The sequence below is a fragment of the Astyanax mexicanus genome, chromosome 20 (genome assembly GCF_023375975.1).
Source record: "Astyanax mexicanus isolate ESR-SI-001 chromosome 20, AstMex3_surface, whole genome shotgun sequence".
Lineage (NCBI taxonomy): Eukaryota > Metazoa > Chordata > Actinopteri > Characiformes > Acestrorhamphidae > Astyanax > Astyanax mexicanus.
The window spans coordinates 12192051-12216697 of NC_064427.1; the positions used below are offsets into that span (position 1 = coordinate 12192051).

The 24647-nt window shown below is 36.8% G+C and overlaps 2 protein-coding genes across 5 annotated transcripts in view; one reads left to right on the forward strand and one right to left on the reverse strand.

Annotated features, from left to right (window-relative positions):
• ryr1a (ryanodine receptor 1a (skeletal)) overlaps positions 1-15917 on the forward strand; it is a 107675-nt gene extending 91758 nt beyond the window's left edge. For all 4 annotated transcript variants that reach the window (XM_049468560.1, XM_049468562.1, XM_049468561.1 and 1 more), the window contains 20 exons: positions 825-913; positions 1360-1488; positions 1847-1951; positions 5856-5937; positions 6194-7503; positions 8820-8890; positions 9189-9357; positions 9455-9541; positions 9993-10247; positions 10973-11103; positions 11265-11307; positions 11619-11755; positions 12590-12650; positions 12753-12899; positions 13225-13359; positions 13962-14118; positions 14433-14497; positions 14939-15039; positions 15135-15186; positions 15482-15917. In XM_049468560.1, the coding sequence (XP_049324517.1) occupies positions 825-913; positions 1360-1488; positions 1847-1951; positions 5856-5937; positions 6194-7503; positions 8820-8890; positions 9189-9357; positions 9455-9541; positions 9993-10247; positions 10973-11103; positions 11265-11307; positions 11619-11755; positions 12590-12650; positions 12753-12899; positions 13225-13359; positions 13962-14118; positions 14433-14497; positions 14939-15039; positions 15135-15186; positions 15482-15577 (3422 nt within the window). In that variant the 3' untranslated portion in view covers positions 15578-15917. The remainder of the gene's footprint in view (positions 1-824; positions 914-1359; positions 1489-1846; positions 1952-5855; positions 5938-6193; positions 7504-8819; positions 8891-9188; positions 9358-9454; positions 9542-9992; positions 10248-10972; positions 11104-11264; positions 11308-11618; positions 11756-12589; positions 12651-12752; positions 12900-13224; positions 13360-13961; positions 14119-14432; positions 14498-14938; positions 15040-15134; positions 15187-15481) is intronic.
• Positions 15918-16084: 167 nt separating this feature from the next.
• il2rga (interleukin 2 receptor, gamma a) lies at positions 16085-23649 on the reverse strand. Its single transcript, XM_022681086.2, has 8 exons — positions 23484-23649; positions 21656-21746; positions 21373-21557; positions 20963-21102; positions 19519-19693; positions 18449-18548; positions 17834-17918; positions 16085-17255 (listed from the first exon to the last, which is right to left on the reverse strand). Exons 1-8 carry the CDS (start codon positions 23548-23550, stop codon positions 17013-17015), a joined length of 1086 nt encoding a protein of 361 aa, XP_022536807.2. The 5' UTR covers positions 23551-23649; the 3' UTR covers positions 16085-17012.
• Between the last annotated feature and the right edge of the window lie 998 nt (positions 23650-24647).

A 24647-nucleotide genomic window follows, 5' to 3' on the forward strand; every position in this document is an offset into this window, starting at 1 on the left:
ACATACACATATATGCAGGTAAATATACAAATATACTACTAAACTTTTAATCCTATGAGCTATAAAAGTAGTAGCTAACTAACTAACAGGAATTAAACTAGTAGCTGATAAAGGAAAAAGTCCAGCTTACTTTGTGTCACAGACTCAAACTGCAAATCACCAAAGTCCACACTCAAACAACTCAGGAACTGTAAAGCTTCTTAGGAGGAATGGGGGAACATGTCTGCCTAGTTCCTTTCTTCTTCTTTCACTGCACATTGTTGCATGACCTACTTCAAAATGTGTAGTAATTTGTTTTAGCAGCAATAAGCTAGTAGGCTGTTGTAGTAAATTACATTATGGATACAGTAAATTAAATTACAGTATATGTTTTTAGACTGAATTCCCTTCTCTGTACATTTCAGCTACATATCAGCTCACCTGCTGTAGCTTTCTGTGTCCATAAAAAAACGTATAAATGATATAAAGAGATATTTCACCTGCATAATGATAAAAACTAGCTAGTATCTGAGTTTGTAAATAATAAAATGTAGGATTTATGTAGATTCTTGTTTAAACTGCTGAATTAAAGAATCCTTTTCCTCATCCCATCCCCATGTTTACTGTAGAATTCACCCGCAACAGAATTGATCAAATGAAACTTGTGCAGATGTATAGTTACATGCTGTATACAGGTTCTATGTCCTGCACAAATGTGTTTATTATACAGTAGCAAGGCTTTGGAAACAGAAAGAAATTGCACAACTAAAATGTGTCTTTTTCCACTCTGGTCCAGACCATGAGAACCCAACCACTCCCTAAATATGTGTTTTGTTCCCCTGCAGACTTCCAGAACTACCTCAGAACCCAAACTGGAAGCACCACCACCATTAACATCATCATTTGCACAGTGGACTACCTGCTGCGCCTACAGGTGAGCCATCAGGCTCTTTAGCACTCAACTGCAGTTATTGACTTCAACACCTGCAGTTAAAAAAAAACTCTCTCTTTGAGACTCACATGCATTGTAAATGAGGTCTTTGTAAAGCGTAAAGCTTTACACATCATTCGTGCTTTACTGGCCTGTAATTCATTGGGACCTGATGATTGCCAATTGCATAGTAATTTGACAACCTAGTTTGCATAACAAATTTCACATTTGCTTTAATGCCACAGCACTACATGCCACATTTGCCTGGTGCAAAACAGTACATTGGTTAAAACTGGAGCATATCACAAGCTGTTTCCTTTCTGAATATAGCGACTATAGAGTCATTCAGAAAAACATGAAATATTCTATAAAAAGAGTTGTTAAATAATTAAAGCTATCAGTGGTTCTTTTCTGTGGTGATTATAAAGGATTTGCTTTTTTGATTGCAGGAATCCATCAGTGATTTTTACTGGTATTACTCTGGTAAAGAGATCATTGACGAGCCAGGAAAGAGAAACTTCTCCAAAGCCATGACCGTCGCCAAGCAGGTCTTCAACAGCCTGACTGAGTACATCCAGGTGATAAAAACAAAAAAAAAGTATAAAAATAAAAAGACTGTTTGGGCTCATGTTTTATCATCTTCAAGATATTGTAATAAGCTCCAGACGAAGCTTTCTAAGATAGAGTGCCCCAACAGATCTGTGTTTTTTTGTACATTTACAAAAGAATTCACCCCCCCATTACAAATTAGATTTATTAGCAAAATTCATCAACTCTTATTTGTTTGCAGTAAACCAATCAAACAAAATCATTAGTTGCATCAGGAACACTGGTTATATTCCTGTATGTGGCAGAAATTAAGAATCAAGATATATATTTTTTATTATTATTCCATATGTGGTAATTTACTCCCTACCACACCTTTTTTTCTTTCAGGGACCCTGTACAGGTAATCAGCAGTCTTTGGCCCATAGCAGGCTGTGGGATGCTGTTGTCGGTTTTCTTCACGTCTTTGCTCATATGATGATGAAACTGGCTCAGGTGAGCAGCGTACAGACAGTCTACACTGGTATTTCTGAATACAAAAAAAGGTTTGGACACACCTTATAATTATTGTTTTCTTTCTTTTTTTCCTGCGTTTGTTTCCTAAATGAATATTAAAGTCATCCAGACTATAAAGAAACATACAATGCCTCTGTGACGCCCCAAACAGGAGTGAGATGCTTGCCGTAAAAATTAGCATTAGCGTTAATAATCAGAGCTAAACCAAAAACTTGATATGAGTACAAGCAACAGTACAAACCAGACTGACCAAAACATTAGAGCCAAATCACAACCAATAGGGATAAACAAAACAAACAAAAAATAAGGGTCAAAAACAGAACAAACAGCCAAGAGAACTAATGAAAAGGGAAGAAAAAAAATCAGAGACAAAAGCCAAAATATAGGTCATACACGAAAATAGATAATCCAAATAATAAAAACAGTATTTAATCAGAACACAGGTGAGGCTGATCTAACAATCAGGAGCTGATTGGCTGGATGTTGGAGTTTGTGAAGGGGGACATTGGAAGAGGCATTGGAAGGTGTGACAGCCTCGCCAAAAATTGATTGCTGCACACATTTGCTGTGGCATTGTTACGATAAGCTTCTGCAGTGTTACAAGATTTATTTCAATGCAGTGTTGCATTAATTTATCATCAAGATCATGCAGCATTGATGATGGTAGAGTCTGACCAACCGCTGCACAAAGCCTTCTCCAGCACATCCCAAAGATTCTCAATGAGGTTAAGGTCTGGACTCTGGCTGTATGCTCCCTGAATCACTCTTTCACAATTCCAGCCCCATGAATCCTGGCATTGCCATCTTGGAATATGCCCGTGTCATCAGGGAAGAAAAAATTCATTGATGGAATAACCTGGTCTATATTCAGTATATTCAGGTAGTCAGCTGACCTCATTCTTTCAGCACATACTGTTGCTGAACTTAAACCTGCAGATCAACTGCAGCATCAACCCCACTTCATTTACTCACTTAAATCCAGGTGGAGACTTCCTTTGTCAGGCAGTGTAGAATGAATCATGTAATAAACTTAAAATAAAAGTGTAAAATGAATCAAAATTTTCTGTGATTTATTTAGGTGCTCTTATCTGGGTTGTTGTTAACTTGCGGTTTCTGAGGCTGGTAACTTTGATGAACTTATCCTGCACATTAGAAGTAACTCTTGGTCTTCCTTTCCTGATGAGAGCCAGTTTCATCATGTTGGATGGTCTTCACAACTGCATTTGAAGAATACTTTTAAACTTTACTTAGTTGAGAATTTCTTGCCATAATATGGATTAGAACATTACTTTACGTAGGGCTATTGACTGTATACCAACTCTACCTCTTTACAACTTTACAACTGATGCTCTCAAACACATTAAGAGGACAAAAAATTCAAGTAATTAACTATTAGAAGGTACAGCTGTTAACTGAAAGCTGTTCCAGGTGACTCTACCTCATAAAAGCTGACTGGGAAAGTGGCAAGATGTGTATAGCTGTCATCTAAGCGAGAGATGCTACTTTGAAGAATCTAAAATATAAAACTTATGCTGGTTTATTTAACACTTTTGGTTTACTAAATAATGTCATGTTTTTTATAGTTTAGATGACTTCAATTTGAGAACATTTCAAAATAATGAAAAAACACTGAATTTAAGGTCTGTCCAAACATCTGACAGGTACTGTGTATAAAATGGTCTTTATTCATTATTACAGAATATAAAGAATGTTTGCTTTGAATAAAGAATATATATTTGTTGAGACACTTGCTTAAAAATGTATATGCACAAACTGTATGCACATACAATAAACATATATAGACACATACTGAATGAACATACTATACATAAAATGATTGTAGTGTTTAATGGTGTGCAAACAGCTACACATTATTACTTTCCACTAAAAGTGCTTACTATAGTGTCTAATAACGAGCTGTTTTTATTCTAGGTGCATGAGAAGGGTAGAGCTGTGTTTGTCATGGCTTACACAGTCCTGTTTAGATTAGACACTAGAAATGTGTTACATTCCTCACTGAAACTGTACGATGCTTTGGAATGTAATGCTGTTTTTGCTCTGAAATGAAGGAATGTTTTATTAATCAGTGCAACTGTTTTTCACCTGGTCTGTGCAGGGACGAGTATGTATCATTCTATTTATCTATCAAAATGATTGTGTTTTACCCTCTCTACTCCCAGCCCCCCACACTGAGAGTGTCTATATCCCCTGCTCTTTACACAGTATTCAACCGTATTTGTAACTATTTGGTGGAATAGCTTTCTGTGTGGAAGCTTTTAGAGATTCACCACTACTGTGGATTATTTGAACAGAATAGAAGGCATTGTAAGTGTGCGGGCTTTGCAGTGAGCAGATGAAGAATGTGTAAAAGCAGTTGGATCAGACAGCCTGAGAAGAACATGGGGACTGTTCAACCTTTCCTGATTAACTTGCCTTTAACCACACCTTTGTGTACTCTATAAGCAGGGTTGGGGAGAAAAAAATGTTTTATATATTTGATATTGAGCAGTAGTGTGGACCCTCTCTATTTCACAAATATAAATGTTGCGTATTGTAAACATTCTTAAGCATAATGTGTGTTCCACATTTTGCCCAGACAAGTTTAAATATTGATTTATTTCACTTCATTAAGTTTAACACAAAAATATTGTATCTATTTGTCAAAACATAACCTTCCCAGCCCTGACCAGAATAATGTTTTGTGATTTTTGTGACTTTTTTTGTGACTATATGTACTTTGTGGAATTATTTCCATGCTATAATTTAATGCTATAGTGTCCATGTTTCCAAATTCTAGTGTTTGTAACACACCTGCTGAACAACAACCTGACCTGCTCAAATTGATCAAGGTGCTCAAACTGGTTGACCATCTTTATCATTTTAGCACAGTGGTTGTTTAATTTGAGTTTGATGGTCTAGATCAGTGGCTTGCAAATCTTTAAAATCATGTACCGCCCGTGATCAAACTTTGCAGGGATGCAGACACACTTAGGCTAGATTTGGTCTCCGCACTTCATACATGTCTTCTCTTTTGCCAGTGGATATTCAGCCTTTGTGTGGGGCTTACCTTATTTTACAACACGGCAGATTGTTTTTGGCAAATGTAGTACAACTGCTGAATCATTTTGCACACTTTGAGACAACTGGAAACAATGCGAACACTAGGTGGCCTAGTGGACTGTGGTATCCATGCAGTCTTTATAGCACTGAATACAAACAAATAGTATCTAAACTACAGGTGACTACTTTTTGAGTTTTAAATTATTTTTAAGCTCAACTGTTCATCTGCTCTGTCACTATGATCATTATGACCCAGCAGGCTGACCAGCATGACCATATGGGTCTACAATCATGACAGGCTTGACCAAATGAGTCAAACAGTATGAAGCATAAAGATTAGCTGGATTACCTGATTGACCAACTAGTTTATAAAATTAAAATAATAAAAACACACTATTCTTGTTGAGATCAAACTAATCAACCAGTCCTTCAACCTAGAGCATATTATCACCAAGATAATACTTTAAAACCACCTCGACCATCAATGCCAGAAAGATCATCTAGCCTAGAAGTAGATTCTTTAGCAGGGATCACATATAACGTGGTTTGGGGAATATGCTTTTTTTTCAGTGCATGCATTTACCTTGCAGTAACCTCAGCACCCACATCTGCCTTTTCCACTATGAAACCTGTAAAAAATAAACTGAAAAAAATAATCCACTAATTAAAAACACACTACACATCACACATATTTACATTGTATTGTTAATTTGGACCTTTATTTTGAAAGTTTTAATTTTTTTTCTTTTAATTAATTCAGCTTTGAGCTTTGTATTGTAATCCATGCCACAGGCTGTAGGGATTTCTCTGTGTTCTGTTTCAGGACTCGAGTCAGATCGGCCTGCTGAAGGAGCTTCTGGACCTACAGAAGGACATGGTGGTCATGTTGCTCTCACTGCTAGAGGGTCAGTATAATCTTCTTTGAGGACATGAACATCCAAACTCATCTTAAGTGTCAGATTCTGTAGAGTAATCAGAATTTAACGCTCCGTTTAACGCTCTACAATTAACAGACATTATTACTGCTCTGGTTTGTCTGGTACTGCCTGACTCATTAGAATCAGCTGATTTTGTTAGCTGAACAATATGTTGATGGGTTTAATAGTACTTGGATACCTTTGCTGATTCCAGCCTTAAAATAATTCTACCTTTGTTCTTCAGGTAATGTCGTGAACGGCACGATCGCTCGTCAGATGGTAGACATGCTGGTTGAATCCTCTAGTAACGTTGAGATGATCCTGAAATTCTTCGACATGTTCCTCAAGCTGAAAGACATTGTTGCTTCTGATGCTTTCCGGGACTATGTGACCGACCCCAGGGGCCTGATTTCAAAGAAGGACTTCCAGAAGGCCATGGACAGCCAGAAACAGTATACACCTTCCGAGATCCAGTTCCTCCTGTCCTGCTCTGAGGCAGACGAGAACGAGATGATCAACTACGAAGAGTTTGCCAACCGCTTCCAGGAGCCAGCGAAAGACATCGGCTTTAACATTGCCGTGCTGCTGACCAACCTGTCTGAACACGTCCCTCATGACACCAGGCTACAGAACTTCCTGGAACAGGCTGAGAGTGTGCTGAACTACTTCCGCCCGTTCCTAGGCCGTATCGAGATCATGGGTGCCAGTCGGAAGATTGAGCGGATCTATTTCGAGATCAGCGAAGTGAACCGGCGACAGTGGGAGATGCCGCAGGTACGCGAGTCCAAGCGGCAGTTCATCTTTGATGTGGTAAATGAAGGTGGGGAGTCAGAGAAGATGGAGCTCTTTGTCAACTTCTGTGAGGACACCATCTTTGAGATGAACATCGCATCGCAGATCTCAGAGCAGGAGGAAGAGGAGAAAGGAGAGGACGATGAGGAGATTGGTGACACAGGAGAAGGAGGAGGTGGAGGAGGAGGAAATGATGAAGAAATTGGTGGAGAAAACGGACAGCCAGAATCAAGCTCTGCTTTCGCAGACTTTCTCAACGGTGTGGTCAACTTTTTTGGCATGTTCACCTTCCGTAACCTCCGCAGGCAGTACCGGAAACTCCGGAAGATGACTGTGAAGGAGATCATTATCAGCATTGCAACATTCCTTTGGACAATCCTGTTGGGAATCTTTCATTTTATCTTCAGTGTGTGTAAAGGACTGTTCCTGCTTGTCTGGCACACCCTATTCGGAGGTAGTCTGGTGGAAGGAGCAAAAAACATCACTGTGACTGAAATCCTGGCCAGCATGCCGGATCCCACTCAGGATGAAGTACACGGAGACCTTCCCGGAGAACCCGGAGCTGGAGAAGAGCAAGAGGCCGGAGGAGTAATGGACTCTGCAGAAGCAGCAGGAGGAGAGGAGGAAGATGAGGAGAGCGCAGAGAAGGATGTTGGAAAAATCCCTGGTATCGATACCCCAGGTGGCCTGGGGGATATGGGAGACACCACTCCAGTTGAGCCCCCGACTCCAGAGGGGTCTCCTTTAACAAAGAGAAAGATGGTAAGGCAACGAAAAAAGATACTGCAACCAGACATCATCATAACTGCAACAACACATATAGCTGTTTTAATTACTATCCAAACCCACCAGTAAAAGTACGTGTTCCTTGTTGATTGCTGATAGTTACATTTGACAGTCTGAATCAATATTTTTATTTTACTGATGTGTTTTTAGATGCAAACTATGGTAAAATAGTGTAGTGGGATCATGCAGTGTATTCATTACTAGTTGATGCAATTAAGAAGGCTAACCTTTATTTAGATTCAGAGTATATTGTGGGTGACCATACCTGTCAAGGCTCCCGTTTCGGCCAGGAAACTACCGTATTTGGTATTTGTCCTCCTGTATTAGTATTTTCCTGTAAATTTATCTTATTATATTAAAATAAAAATAAAAACGTGCATGTGCCTCTCCAAATGTCACTAACCTGTTCTCATGAGGTAAGTGACATTTGGAGAGGCACAGGTATTTTTTTTTATTATAAGGAGGGTTTATTTTATTTTATGTCAGAGGGTTTCATTTAAGCTGTATTATAAGAATTCCATATCTAGGATTGTCCACAGAATTTCAGTGTCAACAAAGGTAGACCTATCAGATTCTGATCATCTAATTGTAGTTTGTAAGTGATTCACAGGTGGTTATTTTAGATTTCTATTAGTCCATTCATCAAGACATTTTGACACAGTGTAAAGGACAGTTTGTGAGTTCAAATTATGTAGTAAACTTGAAATCGACAAAAATGAAGATACTTGGTTTTCATTGGACAGCGACAATTTACAAAAAAATCTGATTGTGAAATCTTTTTTGTTTAAAAAAAAAAATAAAAATTTGGGATCTGTTAATAGGTTTGAGTTGAACAGTCTCTGTGAGAATGTTAATGTTATATTTCTACTTAATACTCATTGTACTCATTGACTGGCTGATTGGTTGATTGTAATGATTACTGGAATAGTTGGATATTCATTTCCAGTTTCATGTATTCATTTTAAATTAAATACAAACTGCAATATATTGTAAAATATGCAGGCCAAGTAGGTTGGGATGAATCTTAACATACATACAGTTTTAGAAAAGAATCAAATTGTGAACACACCTCTTCATAGAGAGGAGATTGAGACAGAGAATGAGATCATTTTGATATCAATATTTTTTTCTGATTCAGTCCACCACCAATAGGAAGAATTCTGACTCTTTAATATGTCAAATGCTAAAGTTTCTGTAAATCAGAACTGAAATGTTTTAAGAGTCTGACTGAATAATAAATGGAAATATGGTTGGAGTTTCTTGTAGCAATGCGTGTAATGTGTTTATTTCAGCAGCCAGAAGAAACTGGAGGTGAGCAGACCACAGTTGCTGAAGAACCACCACCGGAGCCAGAGAAAGCAGAGTGAGTGAAGCTGTGTTTACAATAGAGGTCTGCTACCTGACACAATCCATGTCGACAAATCCAAGGTCCTACAAAATGGTCTCACATACAGTACATACACATACATACAGTAGTCTTGGGCTGGAGTGCTGGAGCACTGTTGCACTCCCCCTCACTCTTTAGAGACACTTTAGGGCAGGCAGGTTTGTTTTGATTGAGTCTTAAACTCACAGGAATGGGTCAGGTTGAAACCAGATCAGCAGTTTCATATTGCCTGTTGTGTGTTGGCTGTTCTGGTAATTTGTTGGTTTTCCTCCAGTACGGAAAATGTAGAGAAGGCAGAAAAGGAAGTGGAGGTGAAGACTGAGGAGCCACAGGAAACACTGAAGGTTGAAAAGACCAGCAAGGCCAAGAAAGAAAAGAAAATGTCCAGAGAAGAAGGATTTGAGCTTTGGAATGAGCTGGATGTTCAAAGAAATAAATTCATGGTAGGAAAAATGCAACCCTAATCAGTTGAGTGTTTTGCTTATGCTTATTATGCTTATGTTTTATTTACATTTACTTGTGTTTTTCTTTCATCTGTAGAATTACCTATCCCGCAATTTCTACAACCTTCGCTTCCTGGCTCTGTTTATCGCATTTGCCCTAAATTTCATTCTGCTGTTCTACAGGGTATGTATAATTTAAATGTTAAAATCTCACTTAAGACTAGACTGTTACTTTATGAGTTTATGATTCAGATTATTACATTTTTAAAGTGATAGTTTAAGAGAATATTCAATTTTGTAATTACAGATTTTACTTAATCACAAATATAGTTGCTTGGCTGAAACTAATCCTTACAAGTGGTCTAACATTAGGACAGAATCCAGGCTTCCAGTCACATACTTTTAGACATGGATTTTAATTTGTGAAATAATCATTTTAAACAATCCCTTGTATTTGAACATGCAGTGCTATTTGATGTGGTATACACTTCTATTTTCTTAGCTACATTAGCCTTGTAGCTCCAGTGTAAAAATGATGATGGCTTGTGCATATATTGGCTGATCAACTGCACTTGGGGTAAAAGGGAAATTATGTTTAGCTAATAATTTTTTTAATTTTGAACTGTTGCCTGCAGGTGTCGGACACTCCTCCCGGTGAGGAGTTTGAGGGTTCAGCCATGTTTGAAGGATCTGGTATTTTTGAATCTTCTGGAGAAGAGATAGAGGGTTCGGCAGCTGAGGACAGCATGGGTGACGATGATGATGAGGAAGGCCCTGTGTATTATTTCCTGGAGGAAAGCACAGGATATATGCAGCCCACGCTGTCCTTCCTTGCTGTGCTGCACACCGTTATCTCCTTCATCTGCATCATAGGATACAACTGCCTCAAGGTTCAGCCTCTTCAAAAACACTTCTAAAATGCTCCAAAAACTATTAGAAACCTTCTCTGTGCATTAGAGACTGTTACTCCAATCAATGCAGATAACTTTTTTTAACACAAGTAGAAACAAGAAAAAACAAGTTGTGAGTTTTTTGTTCATATAATGTATGACTCGAGTATGACTCATGTGAGATGTCTTGTTCGACTCTATAAAAAGTTCCATAATGCAGTAAAAACAGAGTTTGTTTCCGATGTTCTGAACACCACTCTTTTTCCTCTTTGGTTGTTGCTTAGGGACAACTTTAAGAGTGATGTATCAAAAACAACTCTTTTCAGTTCGTTTCATTTTAATTTCGATTGCACTTTTCACAGTAAAAAGCTACTACATCTACATCACTGAAAGACTTATATATCATAAGTAGTATTTTATAATTTTACATTTTTAATATTTTATAAATTCAGAATTTAGTACTAATGTTTCCACATTTCATAGTCATGGTGAGCAGCCCTTCAGCTGCATTATAAATGCTTATAAATGCTCTTTTAAATTGAGTATTTTCTGAAGTTAGGACAATATTTTATAGATGAACCAGTAAGTGGTGCTGGAATGATTGGAAACCCATCTACATTTACAATATTTGAATTGTTGCGTTCATCAGTGTCGAGACCTAGAAGTTAGATCTCTGTTTTATCAGAATTGTAAGTCATCCACTTTTTAATTTCTCTGTGCTGCAGATCCCGCTGGTCATCTTTAAGAGAGAGAAGGAGCTGGCGAGAAAGCTAGAGTTTGATGGGCTTTACATCACTGAACAGCCTGAAGATGATGATATCAAAGGACAGTGGGACCGACTTGTGCTTAACACACCGTGCGTTCATTTTTTTTCCATTTTTTTGCTGCTTTTAAATTTATTTTGTCAGTATATCAGAGGCTAAACACATTGTTACACATTTATATTTATTTATATTTACTGCCAAGTAATGGTAGCTGCTAAATGTATGTTGTAAATGCATGTATACTCTATTTCAGCTCATACCCTAACAACTACTGGGACAAGTTTGTGAAGCGAAAGGTAAGTAAAGAAATTAATGTTATGGCATTTTATGAGCATGTTGTTGCTAATTGGTGAACTGTACACCTGAGTGTTCATAATGCACCTGTGTATAATATTCATCACAGATTTATTTCTTATTTGTAAATGTACAGTATTTTAGTGTAGTGTGTGCTTTGCAAAAGAAAACTATTCTGATTCTGAAACAGGTAACAGTTTAGAAGCTGGAGAGTGTTATATAAAATCCAACTGTTTTATAATGCACAGATATAACAGTTTTTAAGCGTTGGGTGGTCTTCAATCTCTGATTCAGCGCTGCTGCCTTTTCCCAGGTTCTGGATAAGTATGGGGACATCTATGGCCGGGAGAGAATTGCGGAGCTGCTAGGGATGGACCTGGCCTCACTGGACGTCAGCAAACAACAGACTGATAAGAAACCTGAGGAACAGGACAACTCCATGCTGGCCTGGTAGTAAAATCATGTACAGTGTGTAGTGTGTGGTAAATGCATAATATCAGCAGCACTGTTTCTATCTGTGATGCTAACTTCTTTCATCTAATGTCAAAACTAGGCTGAATGGGTGGTGCTAAACTGCTGTAGGCTGAATGGGTGGTGCTAAACTGCTGTAGGATAAATGGGTGGAGCTAAACTGCTGTAGGCTAAATGGGTGGAGCTAAACTGCTGTAGGCTAAATGGGTGGAGCTAAACTGCTGTAGGCTGAATGAGTGGAGCTAAACTGCTGTAGGCTGAATGGGTGGAGCTAAACTGCTGTAGTCTGAATAGGTGGGGCTTAACTGCTATGAAATCATAAAGTTGGACTAAACAGCTGTTAACTGAAAAGGTGAAGATAAACCACTATTGAGTAAATTGGTAGAGCTAAACTGCTGTAGGTTGAATGGGTGGGACTTATTTGCTGTATGTTGATTGGACAGGGCTTAATTGCTGTAGGTTGAATGGGTGGGACTTATTTGCTGTAGGTTGATTGGACAGGGCTTAATTGCTGTAGGTTGAATGGGTGGGACTTATTTGCTGTAGGTTGATTGGACAGGGCTTAATTGCTGTAGGTTGAATGGGTGGGACTTATTTGCTGTAGGTTGATTGGACAGGGCTTAATTGCTGTAGGTTGAATGGGTGGGACTTATTTGCTGTAGGTTGATTGGATGGGGCTTAATTGCTGTAGGTTGAATGGGTGGGACTTATTTGCTGTAGGTTGATTGGACGGGGCTTAATTGCTGTAGGCTGATTGGTTGCCTAAATGTTAGCCTCACAGTAACAAAACAGATTCTTGTCTTTGGGTTTCAGGCTCACTGCAGTCGATCTCAAGTATCAGGTCTGGAAATTTGGAGTCGTGTTCACAGATAATGTAAGAGCAATAAAGTAGTGTACTGTATAGTATTCACTGATTCTAAGTGTACTGTAGTGACTGAATTAACTGTATTGATTAATCTTGTTCTCTTCTCTTTAGACATTCCTCTACCTTGTCTGGTACACTGTGATGTCGTTGCTTGGACACTACAACAACTTCTTTTTTGCATGTCACCTGCTGGACATTGCCATGGGTGTGAAAACACTGCGGACCATTCTGTCCTCAGTCACACACAACGGCAAACAGGTAGAACAGCACTGCAAAAGTGTAAAGAATGATTTTCTGAATTCAGAATACATTACAGGAATATCCTAAAACTTCCTTATTTGGAGACACTAGAAGACAGTTCACAGACTGTAACATGATGCTAATTGGCTAATGGATTTACATTGCTAAGTTTAGATGAAGTCAGTAAGAGATGCTAAGCTAACATCGCTAACAAACACTTGATGAAGATTGCTGTGAAACCCATTTCTACAACTGCTTAATTTTTTTCGATGCACTGGTAGCTTTCACAGGCTTCTGATGGAATTAAAATCTTGCCTTGTTGTGTGTGTGTGTGTGTGTGTAGCTGATGATGACTGTGGGCCTGCTGGCAGTAGTGGTGTATCTCTACACTGTGGTGGCGTTCAACTTCTTCCGCAAATTCTACAATAAAAGTGAAGATGAGAATGAGCCGGACATGAAGTGTGATGATATGATGACTGTGAGTCGGTGAACATGCTGAGTCAACAACACCCCACACTTAAAACTGCGCAATAACACAGAGAGATAAAGTTGTAATGTAAGATATATATATAGATATAGAGTCTGTGGTTGCAGGCACAGAACTGAAGCATAAGTAGATCAGTTCACCAGCACTGATATCTCCCAGTACAGCAGCTGCTCAAGTGTGTTGCTGTAGTTATATCACAATACTGTTGATGTTTACTATTTAAAGATACTGGATTATTATTATTTTTTACATCTATTAAAAAACAGTGGTGATCTGATCTTGGACTGATGCATTTAACCACTGAAGAAAGTCCATGTCCTCAATCATATGAAACAGACTCTCCTTGTCCATTTTGGGAGTTTAAACATGCTTAATCACCATAACTCTGGTGGCAGAGTTGCATTCCTGTAGCACAAGCAAACATCTTTTACCTTAAAAACGAGTGAAATACACCCGTTACTACTGTGCCACAAAACAGTTGTACAAAACATGTTAAGCAATAATATTTCTCATTAAATAATAAAGTGAGCTTTTTTTCTTTCTGTGTCTGAGTCTCTCTCCCCTCTCTCTCTCTCTCTTTCTCTTTCTCTCAGTGTTACCTGTTCCACATGTATGTAGGTGTGAGGGCAGGTGGGGGTATAGGTGATGAGATAGAAGATCCTGCTGGTGATGAGTATGAGCTCTACCGTGTTGTCTTTGACATTACTTTCTTCTTCTTTGTTATCGTCATCCTCCTCGCCATCATCCAAGGTGAGTCCACACACCCTTTCTTTAGTTCCTTTCAGTGATTCTCCACATGGCAGATGTGTGACATATTAAATAAGAATATTACATTTTGATATTGAATTTCAAACATTAAGTTTGTATTAAAAGGGTTCATGCTTATGTTAAGAGTAACATCCTCTACTGTCCAGACTGTGTACATCTGTATCTGTGCATTTTGGCAAAGTAGCTGAAGACCTTAATTGAAAGAGGTGTCCACAAACATTCTGACTGTATGAAAAGCACTTGTTATGCTGAATTATTGAATTGTTGTTTATTCTACTCTGCTATTTTTGGTGCAGGTTTAATTATTGATGCTTTTGGGGAACTGAGAGATCAACAGGAGCAAGTGAAAGAGGATATGGAGGTAGAAAAATCTGAGCTTATCCTTATTAGTGTTTCTGTTTGTGGTTTTTGTTTTGTAGATTTCAGACCTTTTATTTGTAGCTGAGGGTTAAACCCTGAATTACTGAATACATTAAATACTGGATTCGGAATTTGATTCCAGAGGATCATAATTTGGCCTGACCGGTCTCAATCGAATCAACTGTGGTCTGGTTTGTCTACAGTTATTCTTATTATATACTTTCGAACCAATTGCAGAAAGTTGAGGCAGTCTTTCGTCAACCAATAGAACGATAGAAAAATAACCGATGTTGTGCTGAAATCTGACTCCCATTTACATGCACACATCACACAGCAGTATGGGCTCAAAAGATGATGCTGTTGATTCATGTATCTACCGTATGTAAGTGTGTGTGTGTGTGTGTGTGTGTGTGTGTGTAATTAATGGTGAACTCTCCCTCAGACCAAGTGCTTTATCTGTGGGATCGGCAGCGATTACTTTGACACGACTCCACATGGGTTTGAGACCCACACTCTAGAGGAACACAACCTGGCCAATTACCTGTGAGTGCTACCAGCTTCAAACACATAGACACACATACCCCTACATGATGTATAAACTGTAATTTGTGTAAATGTGGCAAATCTCTCCCGTATAGGTTCTTCCTGATGTACCTGATAAACAAGGATGAGACAGAACACACCGGTCAGGTAAAGCTCTCTCAATCACAACAGTCTTCAAAACACAACTGAAAAGAGATGTATTTTTTAATTGATTTAGATTGAGATTTTTCTTTGCACATTTACAGTGTGCTTAAAATAATCCATTAACCTAAATACAGAGTTTAACTAAAAATCCTGAAATCAGTTTAAAATTGCAGATGTATATTGTGCATAGATGTTAATATATTATTTTGTTTGTATTGATTTATTGTGTGTGTGTGTGTGTGTGTGTGTGTGCGCGTGCGTGCGTGCGTGTGCGTGCGTGTGTGTGGTTGCTTTGTAGGAGTCATATGTGTGGAAGATGTATCAAGAGCGATGCTGGGACTTCTTCCCTGCTGGAGACTGTTTCCGAAAACAGTATGAGGATCAGCTGGGTTAACCATGAGCATTATGTTCCTCCTACATTAACATACACAAAGAATAGCTTATTATAGTCAAATATATTAAACCAAAGAAAACATTTTTAACTAATTTAACATTTGAACTAATTTTAGTTGTAAGGCTAGGCTGAGCATGAGAGTGTTTGAGGTGGAAGAATCAGTATTATTATACTGTATTAATAACTACATTCACTTCTTTATTTCATTTTCTCAGTTCAAAAGCAGGAAGGCATTTCTGTACCCTTTCAGAAGTGTAATGGCTGAGTAGTGACTGTAGATGGCAGGCTTCAAACCTAAACCTCTGTAATTATATTTAATAAAATCTTCTGCGAAAGTGTTGGTCATGGTTTTTATGTTTTTTTAAGAGTATTGATGATCTACTGTCGGACATAATGAATAATGATACAGTTGGGGTTGGGGGGCTTAACTGGACTGAATTTATTAATAAATTGTATAGTAATGATATATAAATATATAATGATGTATAATTTTGTACTTGGACAATCTTGGACATGGGGTGAAAAAACTTTATTTAAAGTTTTATTTACTTTCACATTTATAAACACTAAGAAAAACAGAGTTCTCTTTCATTTGCTCCAAATAGTAATAGCACTTTAAAATATTCATTACTGAAGCTCAAACATACAGTGCAATGTAACAGCAGAATAAAAAGTTGCATTCAGTGATTCATATTTTTTGTTATTTTACATTCATTAATATGGAAAAGTGGCAAACTGTTCACCAAAAGACCATTAACATACATTTTATATTTACATTCATTGTATCCTGAAAATTGGCACAAACCCTGAAAACTAGACATTACATCATTAAGACCCATCGCATGCCCTTCATCTTGCTTTTGAGTGGTTTGCACTTGACCCTCTGTTCTGTTGTCCTACATGTTGGGCTCTGAAGTGGCAAGTAAAAGCGTGAGAATGTTAAATGTGCATTAGCATGGTGACTATAGATTCATTTTTAATGTTTTGTTGTTTTTGTCTGTGGATTCAGTTCTATTAAACATACTTAAATTCAGTACAAGATGTACTGGATATACTAATTTAATTTCATTTTTATGAAATACCTCCACATCTGTACTACGTTTGCTGTTTGCATGAACAGTAGCACTCCATGAATAATAGTTCCCGCCTGTGTTCATACTGACACAGAAAGCCACAAGATACTTGTGTTTATATTAGTAAAACAGGGCAACAGGGCTGTCATCTCCTGTTATAAACTACAGGAATGGCTGTTTTACTAAATCCGTCATCACTGATTAACCATGTTGCTTATTGTTCAATAAACTCTTCCTTTAAGATGAGCTATACTGATATCAGCAGCCAACCCTGAGCTGAGAAGGGGCCCTCTGCTGAGTTTCCTGTCAACCTGTGGCCTCAGTAACACCCATCCTCCTCCGCTGTGATGCAGGCTGCAGTGTTACAGCATGCTGGGGGTGGTGGGAGTTGGCTGGGTGGTTGAGGTGGTGGCTGACACGGTGGAGGCGGAGGAGTAGCTATGCATGGGCTGATAGTCGATGGAGACGTCGGTCAGACCAGAGAGAGAGCTCTCGCTGGAGGAGCTGCTCTGAGGAACCTGCTGGTACTCCCGGACCGGACAGGTGCGCTCAGTAAAATTAGGTTTAAAACCATCCTGCAGCTCTTTAGAGATGTTGATCCACTTCTACAGTAAATAGTTATAGAGAAATAAACACAGCAAGAAAGATTTAAAAGCACAAAAATAAAAACATTGATAAGCCAGCATTAATAAAGATCTCATTCCAGAAATAATGCTACTAGAACTTTATTCTAAAAGTTATTTTATTATAACCTCATTCTGGATTTTATGGTTACAGGAACTTCATTCTGGATATTAATGTTAGTACATACAATTAAAGTAATAGAATATTATTGTTATTGTAATATTATTAATATTATAAATTTATTTTGCAGGAATCATCTAGTGCTGTTCTTTATTTTGGACATGCTGAAAATTTCTAATTAGTTTTAACATGTATCTAGTTTGTTAATGTTCGTTGTTGTATCGTTTGTTACTAAATATGTGTAAATTTCAGCAGCTGTTCTACTAATGAACACATACATATATAATAATTAATGAACACATAACATATATTCTGCATGTTGGAACATTACTGTGAAGATAAAATTACATTTCTTAACTTTTGTAATTGTAACTTTTGTAATCTTCATGAGTCTAGAATATGTGCAGGTTGTTGAAAACAGTGAATAAAAGTGAGTTACCTCCACATTGCCTCCATAGTTCTCAATCAGCTCTGCAAAGTTTTTTCCTGCGTTCGGGACCACAGGGACAAGGATGACCCTCAGCCTGACCAAAAAACATTTGTACAATTTACTGCCATTATACACTGCAAAAAATACAGAGTTATAGAAATATATGTATATGAAAAAAAAAAAAAATATATATATATATATATATATATATATATATATATATGAAAGTAAAATGTAAACATTTCTTAAATAGTTTAATCAATATGTATTATTCTTCACACAGTTTCCAACTTAGTGAAGTTTATTCTAGATTTAATGACTTTTTTTTTTACTTTTCAGTTATTTCCTCAACTAAGAGTAACAACAAACCTAGCAATGCTTTGCAGCTAAAACCTACAGCTACATCCCATACAGTAGAATTACCCACACTGCCCAACGTGCTCGCTCCTTCCCCTCATAAACTGATGATAAATTAATGGTTCAGATGCATTTAACATTAACATTAACATTTGTGTGTAGCTAATGTACCCTTTTATATAAATATATATTTAAAATGTAATGTCTTTAGAAGATGTAAGTAAAGCTGTGTGAAAAGTGTGCAGTAAGGATGTTTAACACACAGACCTCTCACTGTGGATGAGCAGACAGGACAGTGTAAGGAGGATGACCACTGCCCCGACCGTGTACAGGACCATCAGAGTAACAGATGAACTGGACCGGGGCTCTGCAACACGGCACAAACAAGTTTCACCAACACATACTCTACACACACGCACAGTTAACACAGCCTTTAGCACTTCTGAGAGTGTGGAGCTTTATATACAGAGTGCCAGGGCCAAACTCAGCCTTCTGAATTCTATTGCAAAGTAAAGTAAATCCAGTACAAGGCTTAGTCCCTGTCCAGCAGGAGTAAACGTGTTTTACAGATTCCACATTTTCCACTGTCCACATTTCAGTATTAAAGGTCCATAAGGACAAGTAAGAATTATGAACCCCATTCAACCCACAATGTACAAAATATAACTGTTCATCCAAAACAATTCTAACTAAACAGGTGGACAAAATTGATGGTACTCTCTTGTTAAAGAAAGAAAAACAGCTTAAAACGTAATAATTATTTTGAATATAGTGGTTCATTCGAATCATTTAAACAAACAATTAAATAAAACTGGCCTTGACAAAATGATACCCTTAGCTTGTGCTTCGAGCTTTGAAGGGTACCTTCTCCACACTGCATGTTTCTACCTCTCAAGTGTTCAACTCATTGCTGCTCTTATTTTTCCTTCTCCTCATATCAATTTAGCCATCTGCTCATGGCCCTTTTCCATATTTTTTATGCCACACTGACTCAAATTGTATATGTATCAAATTTCAATACCACATATTAAAGTGGCTCAAATCAGTTCAAACTAACAAACACATCAGTGTCGCATATGATGTAAAAAATCATCAAGGTATAGCTTAAGTAATGGACTGTTGTTTCATTCAGTCTAGTCCAGGTCTAGTTCAGTTTTGGGTGCAGGATTAAACTGGAAGGGGTTTAGGGTTATTCTGTAATTTGGTAGAGTTAAGAGGTTAATATGGCAGTGTTAAAAGGTTTATTTGGTAGAGTTAAAGGATAATATGGTAGATTTAAGGGTTGATCTGGTATGGTTAAATAGGTCATTCTGGTAGAAGTCTGGTAATTGATGTACCGTTGTCAGTGTCATTTCTAAGTGATTTCCAGCAGACTGGCTTGCTCCAGTCGCTCCACATCTCAGACAAGCCGCAGTTTTTAGACATCCGAATCCTCACTTGGAACTGGTACACACTGCGAGTGTTCGGGAACGGCACATTGAAGGAATTGCGTCCAGAGTTTATCCCTTGACTCTGCAGAGAAACCAGAAACATCGACTGTGATTTTTCTCACATTTCCCCCTTTTTTTCACAGCCCCCCTACCACTAGCTTTATTATATGATCTTTTCAAACTGCTGGCCCAACACAACTGCAGCTCAACAGGCTTAGAGGAGACACTGTTGCTCTGTATTTGGTCCCGCTGAGACTCTCTGCAACAGGAACATGATTGTAAAGCTCATGCTTTGCAAAAAAAAAATACATACATTTTATTACTAAAAAAAGATAATGGCAGGTGAAAAATGAATTTATGCTGGTTTCAGACTTCTTTCTGATAAAATTGGACTGATTAATGAAAAGATGCACAAACACACAGGAGATATGCATATAAACGTGTGCCCCCTGTAGGACTAATTTATATTTCTTACTATCATTTGTTTTAATGAGCAAAAAAAAAACTCAAACAACTTGGATACCAGCAAATCTGAATAAATAATATTGAATCCATTGTTGACAGGAAATAATAGGAGAACATATCTGTGCTTTGTCTATTATAAAATACTAATACTATGTTTCTCTATATATATTTTTATTGTCTACAGTTATACTATATATATATATATATATATATATATATAGTATAACTGTAGACAATAAAAATAAAATATAGAGAAACATACCTTAGAATCCAACCTAGGATAAAAGGCAGTGCACTGATGAATACAACAATGTTAAAGTGGCGCAGGTTGTTATCATAATTAGACTGTCTAATATCCGTTATTAACACTTAATAAAATTTGACTCTTACTTTTAAAAAGAAGAAGAAAACAACAAATGATCAATACTATAGATTTTTTGAAGATTGTATTTGTGAGAAATTTTTACATTTTTTACATTTCTTTTATATGTGAAATATGTGAATAAATTATCATTTATTCATGCCCCATTGTAGTGATATATGTGTCTATATTTGACGCTAGCATCTATAGTTAATAATTGTGATATTCCTGTACTCACTTTTTATACTGTATCACTCTTTTTACTGTTTCTATTACTGTGCTGTATTGTGTAACTGCTATTGACGGCTAAACTTCCTTTAGAATCGATAAAGTATCTAAAAACAATCAGGGATCAAAGTGCATCAGCTAACATTCCTCACACTGCTACAGTCTCCTCTCTGTCTCCACCTGTCTCAGACTCTGTATTTGGAGAAGTGTTGAGAAACACCGCTACATTAACCTCAGATCACAGAGGATCAATCCGTTTTTGTTTAGACATTGTTTTAAATGAGAAAATCTGTTTACCCGACAGTCTTTGTCATCGAGACTGTACTGAACTTCACTCTCTACACAGTGCGGTTTGGCTCTGCTGCTGATGTTCCAGTAGAGCCACAGCTCAGGGTTCTTCATCTCCACCGTGAGGTTAAACGCAGGATTCAGCTTCACTGATCAGCGCAGAGACACACACACACACACACACACACACACACACACACACACAGTTATTATTCACACATGATACTGAAACACAGTATAGGGGATCAGACATGGGGGCAGTTGTTTGGGGCTTTCTAGAATTTGTTTAATTTAAAAATCATTTTTAGCATAGACTTAGAACATGAAATGAGGATTTTTTGCCATAAGACATAAGGGAATATCTAGTATGTTTGAATATGTTGATTATGTTTATTTTTTTTTTTCTGTAACTATCTTACCCTCGTTGATGAGTGAGTGTTTATCTTGCTTCACCAGGTCACCGTTAACTGTGTACAGCTCAGTAAAAAGGGTCCTAAATCTTTCTGCCTCTTTTTCCTTGTATGAAAACACGCAGCCCACGTTGACACCATTAACCTTTAGATAGGCTGAGCATTCCTTTAAAGCAATCCTGTTTGAGTGAAAACTGGAAGAAAGAAAGAAAGAAAGAAAGAATAACCATATCTAACACAGTCCCATCCACACAGACCTGAACATATATGAGCTGTACAGAAACACACTGACCTGCTTTTAAAGGTGTAGCTCTCCTGAGGAATGCTGTCCTCACCCCAGGTGCAATTTACATACTCCAGATCAATGATCATACATTTTACACCTGAATCAAACAGAGGAGCAGGGTTTTATCATAATGCTGTTGTTTTATATGCGTTTTTAACCAAAAGCATCCCATAATTACATAATTTTCAGTAAACTAATTACTGAATAATTATTCCACACTATATAATCCCAATACTAAACACCACTAGTTACAACCTATATTATACGCTACTAAATAATATACTAATAATAATAAACTTTACTGTACACTAATATCTACAACAATCCAATACTATAAACCATAACTGTATAATTAGTATTTATGGAACTAAAATAAAACAGAACTATATACTATTAAATAGAAATAATAACATTTTAGACAGACACAGTCAGTCACAAATATCACCATACACTGCACTGTCCACTGTGGGTGGTAATGCCTTCTGTGACATTATGTTAAATGCCCACACAACTTCAGAACTTCAGAATTGAAACATCCCATCATCCATCTGCACCCACTCTCAGGCCTCAGTCAAACACCATGAACACGATGGCCAGCATTCATTCACAAGACAGCACCTCACAACTTATACAGTTGTTTGTGTTTCCAAGCCATCCTCTCAGGTAAATTTGTGTGATTGTACATAATGTAAAAACTTCTGTCATCTCAAACTATACTGCAAACTAAAACCATAAAATAATATATACTTCTGCATATAACTCCAAAATATTACACCATATTTTTCACCTTACACAACAAATAAACATACTAGCACATTTCCCAACATTTTTTTGCTAATGCTTAATGCTCAATCAACTTCATAAAAACAATCATTCCAGTTTTGATTTGTTTTACATATTTACATATATAATATTGATATAAATAAATAAGTTCATACAACATAAAGGAATACCATATGCTTTTATATGATATATTGATATGATAATAGTTAATAATATGTAAAATATATAATGCTACAAATGTAATACTACCCTAAATGATAATAAGTGATAATATTATTTACTAAAAACAAAAGTGAACCTATTTTAGAACAAACTGATATTATTTAAAAAATGTTCCTTAGAAAATCTTTCTGTTAAATTACTGATAAAAACTAAATGACTGATTACTGAAAGTTTTCCCTAAGCTTCTACTACTAAACTAGTATCAGGTCAATAAAACACCGTAAAATACTGATAAATACTATTTAATACTAAAGCAATTTCAAATCTAACAATAAGTTATAATTACTTTCAAATATATATTTCTTAGTACAATTTCTAAGTAATTGTATGTTGTATAAAATATGTTTATTTAATCTTATATTTACTTCTATTTAATATATCTGAAGTGTAAGTGGTATTTAAGAAGTTATTTGTAAGATAAAGATAATTACATATAGTTTAAGTTTAAGTGTTTGTTTTAGTAAAAGTATATTATATGATATAGTATATTATACTATATAAGTATTTATATAGTTCTGGTTTATTGAGAAGCAGACTCAGTATCAGCATCAGTTCAGAGGAAATAAAGAATAGAGTGTAACGCAGCTACGCCACACACACACACACACACACACACTCAGGTTTCCTGTACATCCTGTTCTGGTCTAAACACTGAAACACTATATTATAATGATATTTAGGTGTTTATCTTTACCATTATGTAATGATTTTAAACCTGTTCACGTATCAGAGCAGGTTAAAAATGTACATCAGCATAAAACATTACAATAAACAGATAAAACAAAACTTGGAGGATAAAAGTTATGTAAATAAAATAAATGAATCTCACTTGTGTTGTGTTCAGAAGCAGATCCAGAACAAGTCCAAAAAAGAACAAAAATTAAAAGTAAAGTCATACTGCAGCAGCAGCAGCTTCTGGAGGTTCACGGTTTCCGTGTGCTTCTCTAGAACTTCAGCAGCTGTGTGTGTGTGTGCGTGTGTGTGTGTGTGTGTGCGTGTGTGCGTGTGTGTGTGTGTGTGTGTACGTGTGTGGTTGTGTGAGGTTTCCGGTTCTTGCTGGAGCTAAAACTACATCAGTACTGAATTAGTACTTTGAGTTTAAAATTCTTCCAGCATCTCTCAGCACAGCAACCACAATACTGAAACTGTCTTCATTTAAAACTGAATCATTAAAATCATTTAACTGTCTTCTTCATTTAAACTTCACATTCCACCATAACTAGAATAGCTTTTACAGCAAGCTTTTTCAGGTATTTATTTAAATAATATGTAGTTTAATCTAGTAGTATGGGATATCCTTTACTATTATACAGTTTGTTAGTAGACTAGTATCAGCTTATATATGTTTGTAATTAGTACTACATAGTATTAGTTAATATTTTATAGTTTGTCAGTAATAGTGTAGTAATAATTGAGTTTTTCCAACAAATCATCATATATAATTCTTCTTTTTGGGAGTAATAAGTTATTCTTTCTTTTTTATTAAAAATAAACCTTCATTTGTAAAGGCACCTAAAATAAAAATTACTTCCATTAGTAAAGAAACTAAATGTAACAGAAAGTCATTAATGTTTAAATGTATATAGAAACGTAAAGATAGCTTAGGCTATAAAAAGATTGCTAAGATCCTAAAACTGAGATACAGAACGATGGTCAAGGTCATACAGCAGTTTTACAGGATGAGTTCTACTCAGAACAGGCCTCTCCAGGGTTGAACAAAGAAAATGCAACTGTCCCTTGTTTACAGTGAAGCATGGTGGTGGTAGAATCATGGTCTGGGGCTGTATAAGTGCTTCTGGTACTGGGAGCCAAATTCCAACATGTACTGTGACATTCTTAAGCAGATTCACCTCCTTCCAGCAACTGGGCTGCATGACAGTTTTCCAACTTAATAATAACAAATCCAAACACACCTACAGGATGATAACTGCCTGCAGAGGAAGCTAAAGGTAAAGCAATTTATTATTTAGCAACTTTTGTTGCCAGTGGTTTA

Bases quoted from the DNA above. Each gene is read 5' to 3' on its own strand.
- il2rga (XM_022681086.2), bottom strand. From the start codon at position 23,550: ATGACTTTACTTTTAATTTTTGTTCTTTTTTGGACTTGTTCTGGATCT. The intron at 18,549-19,518 runs GTACATCAATTA...GCCGTGTTGCAG, and splicing joins TAGAAATGACACTGACAACG to AGCCCCGGTCCAGTTCATCT. The intron at 17,919-18,448 runs GTCTGTGTGTTA...TTTTTTGGTCAG, and splicing joins CTGCTCATCCACAGTGAGAG to GCTGAGGGTCATCCTTGTCC.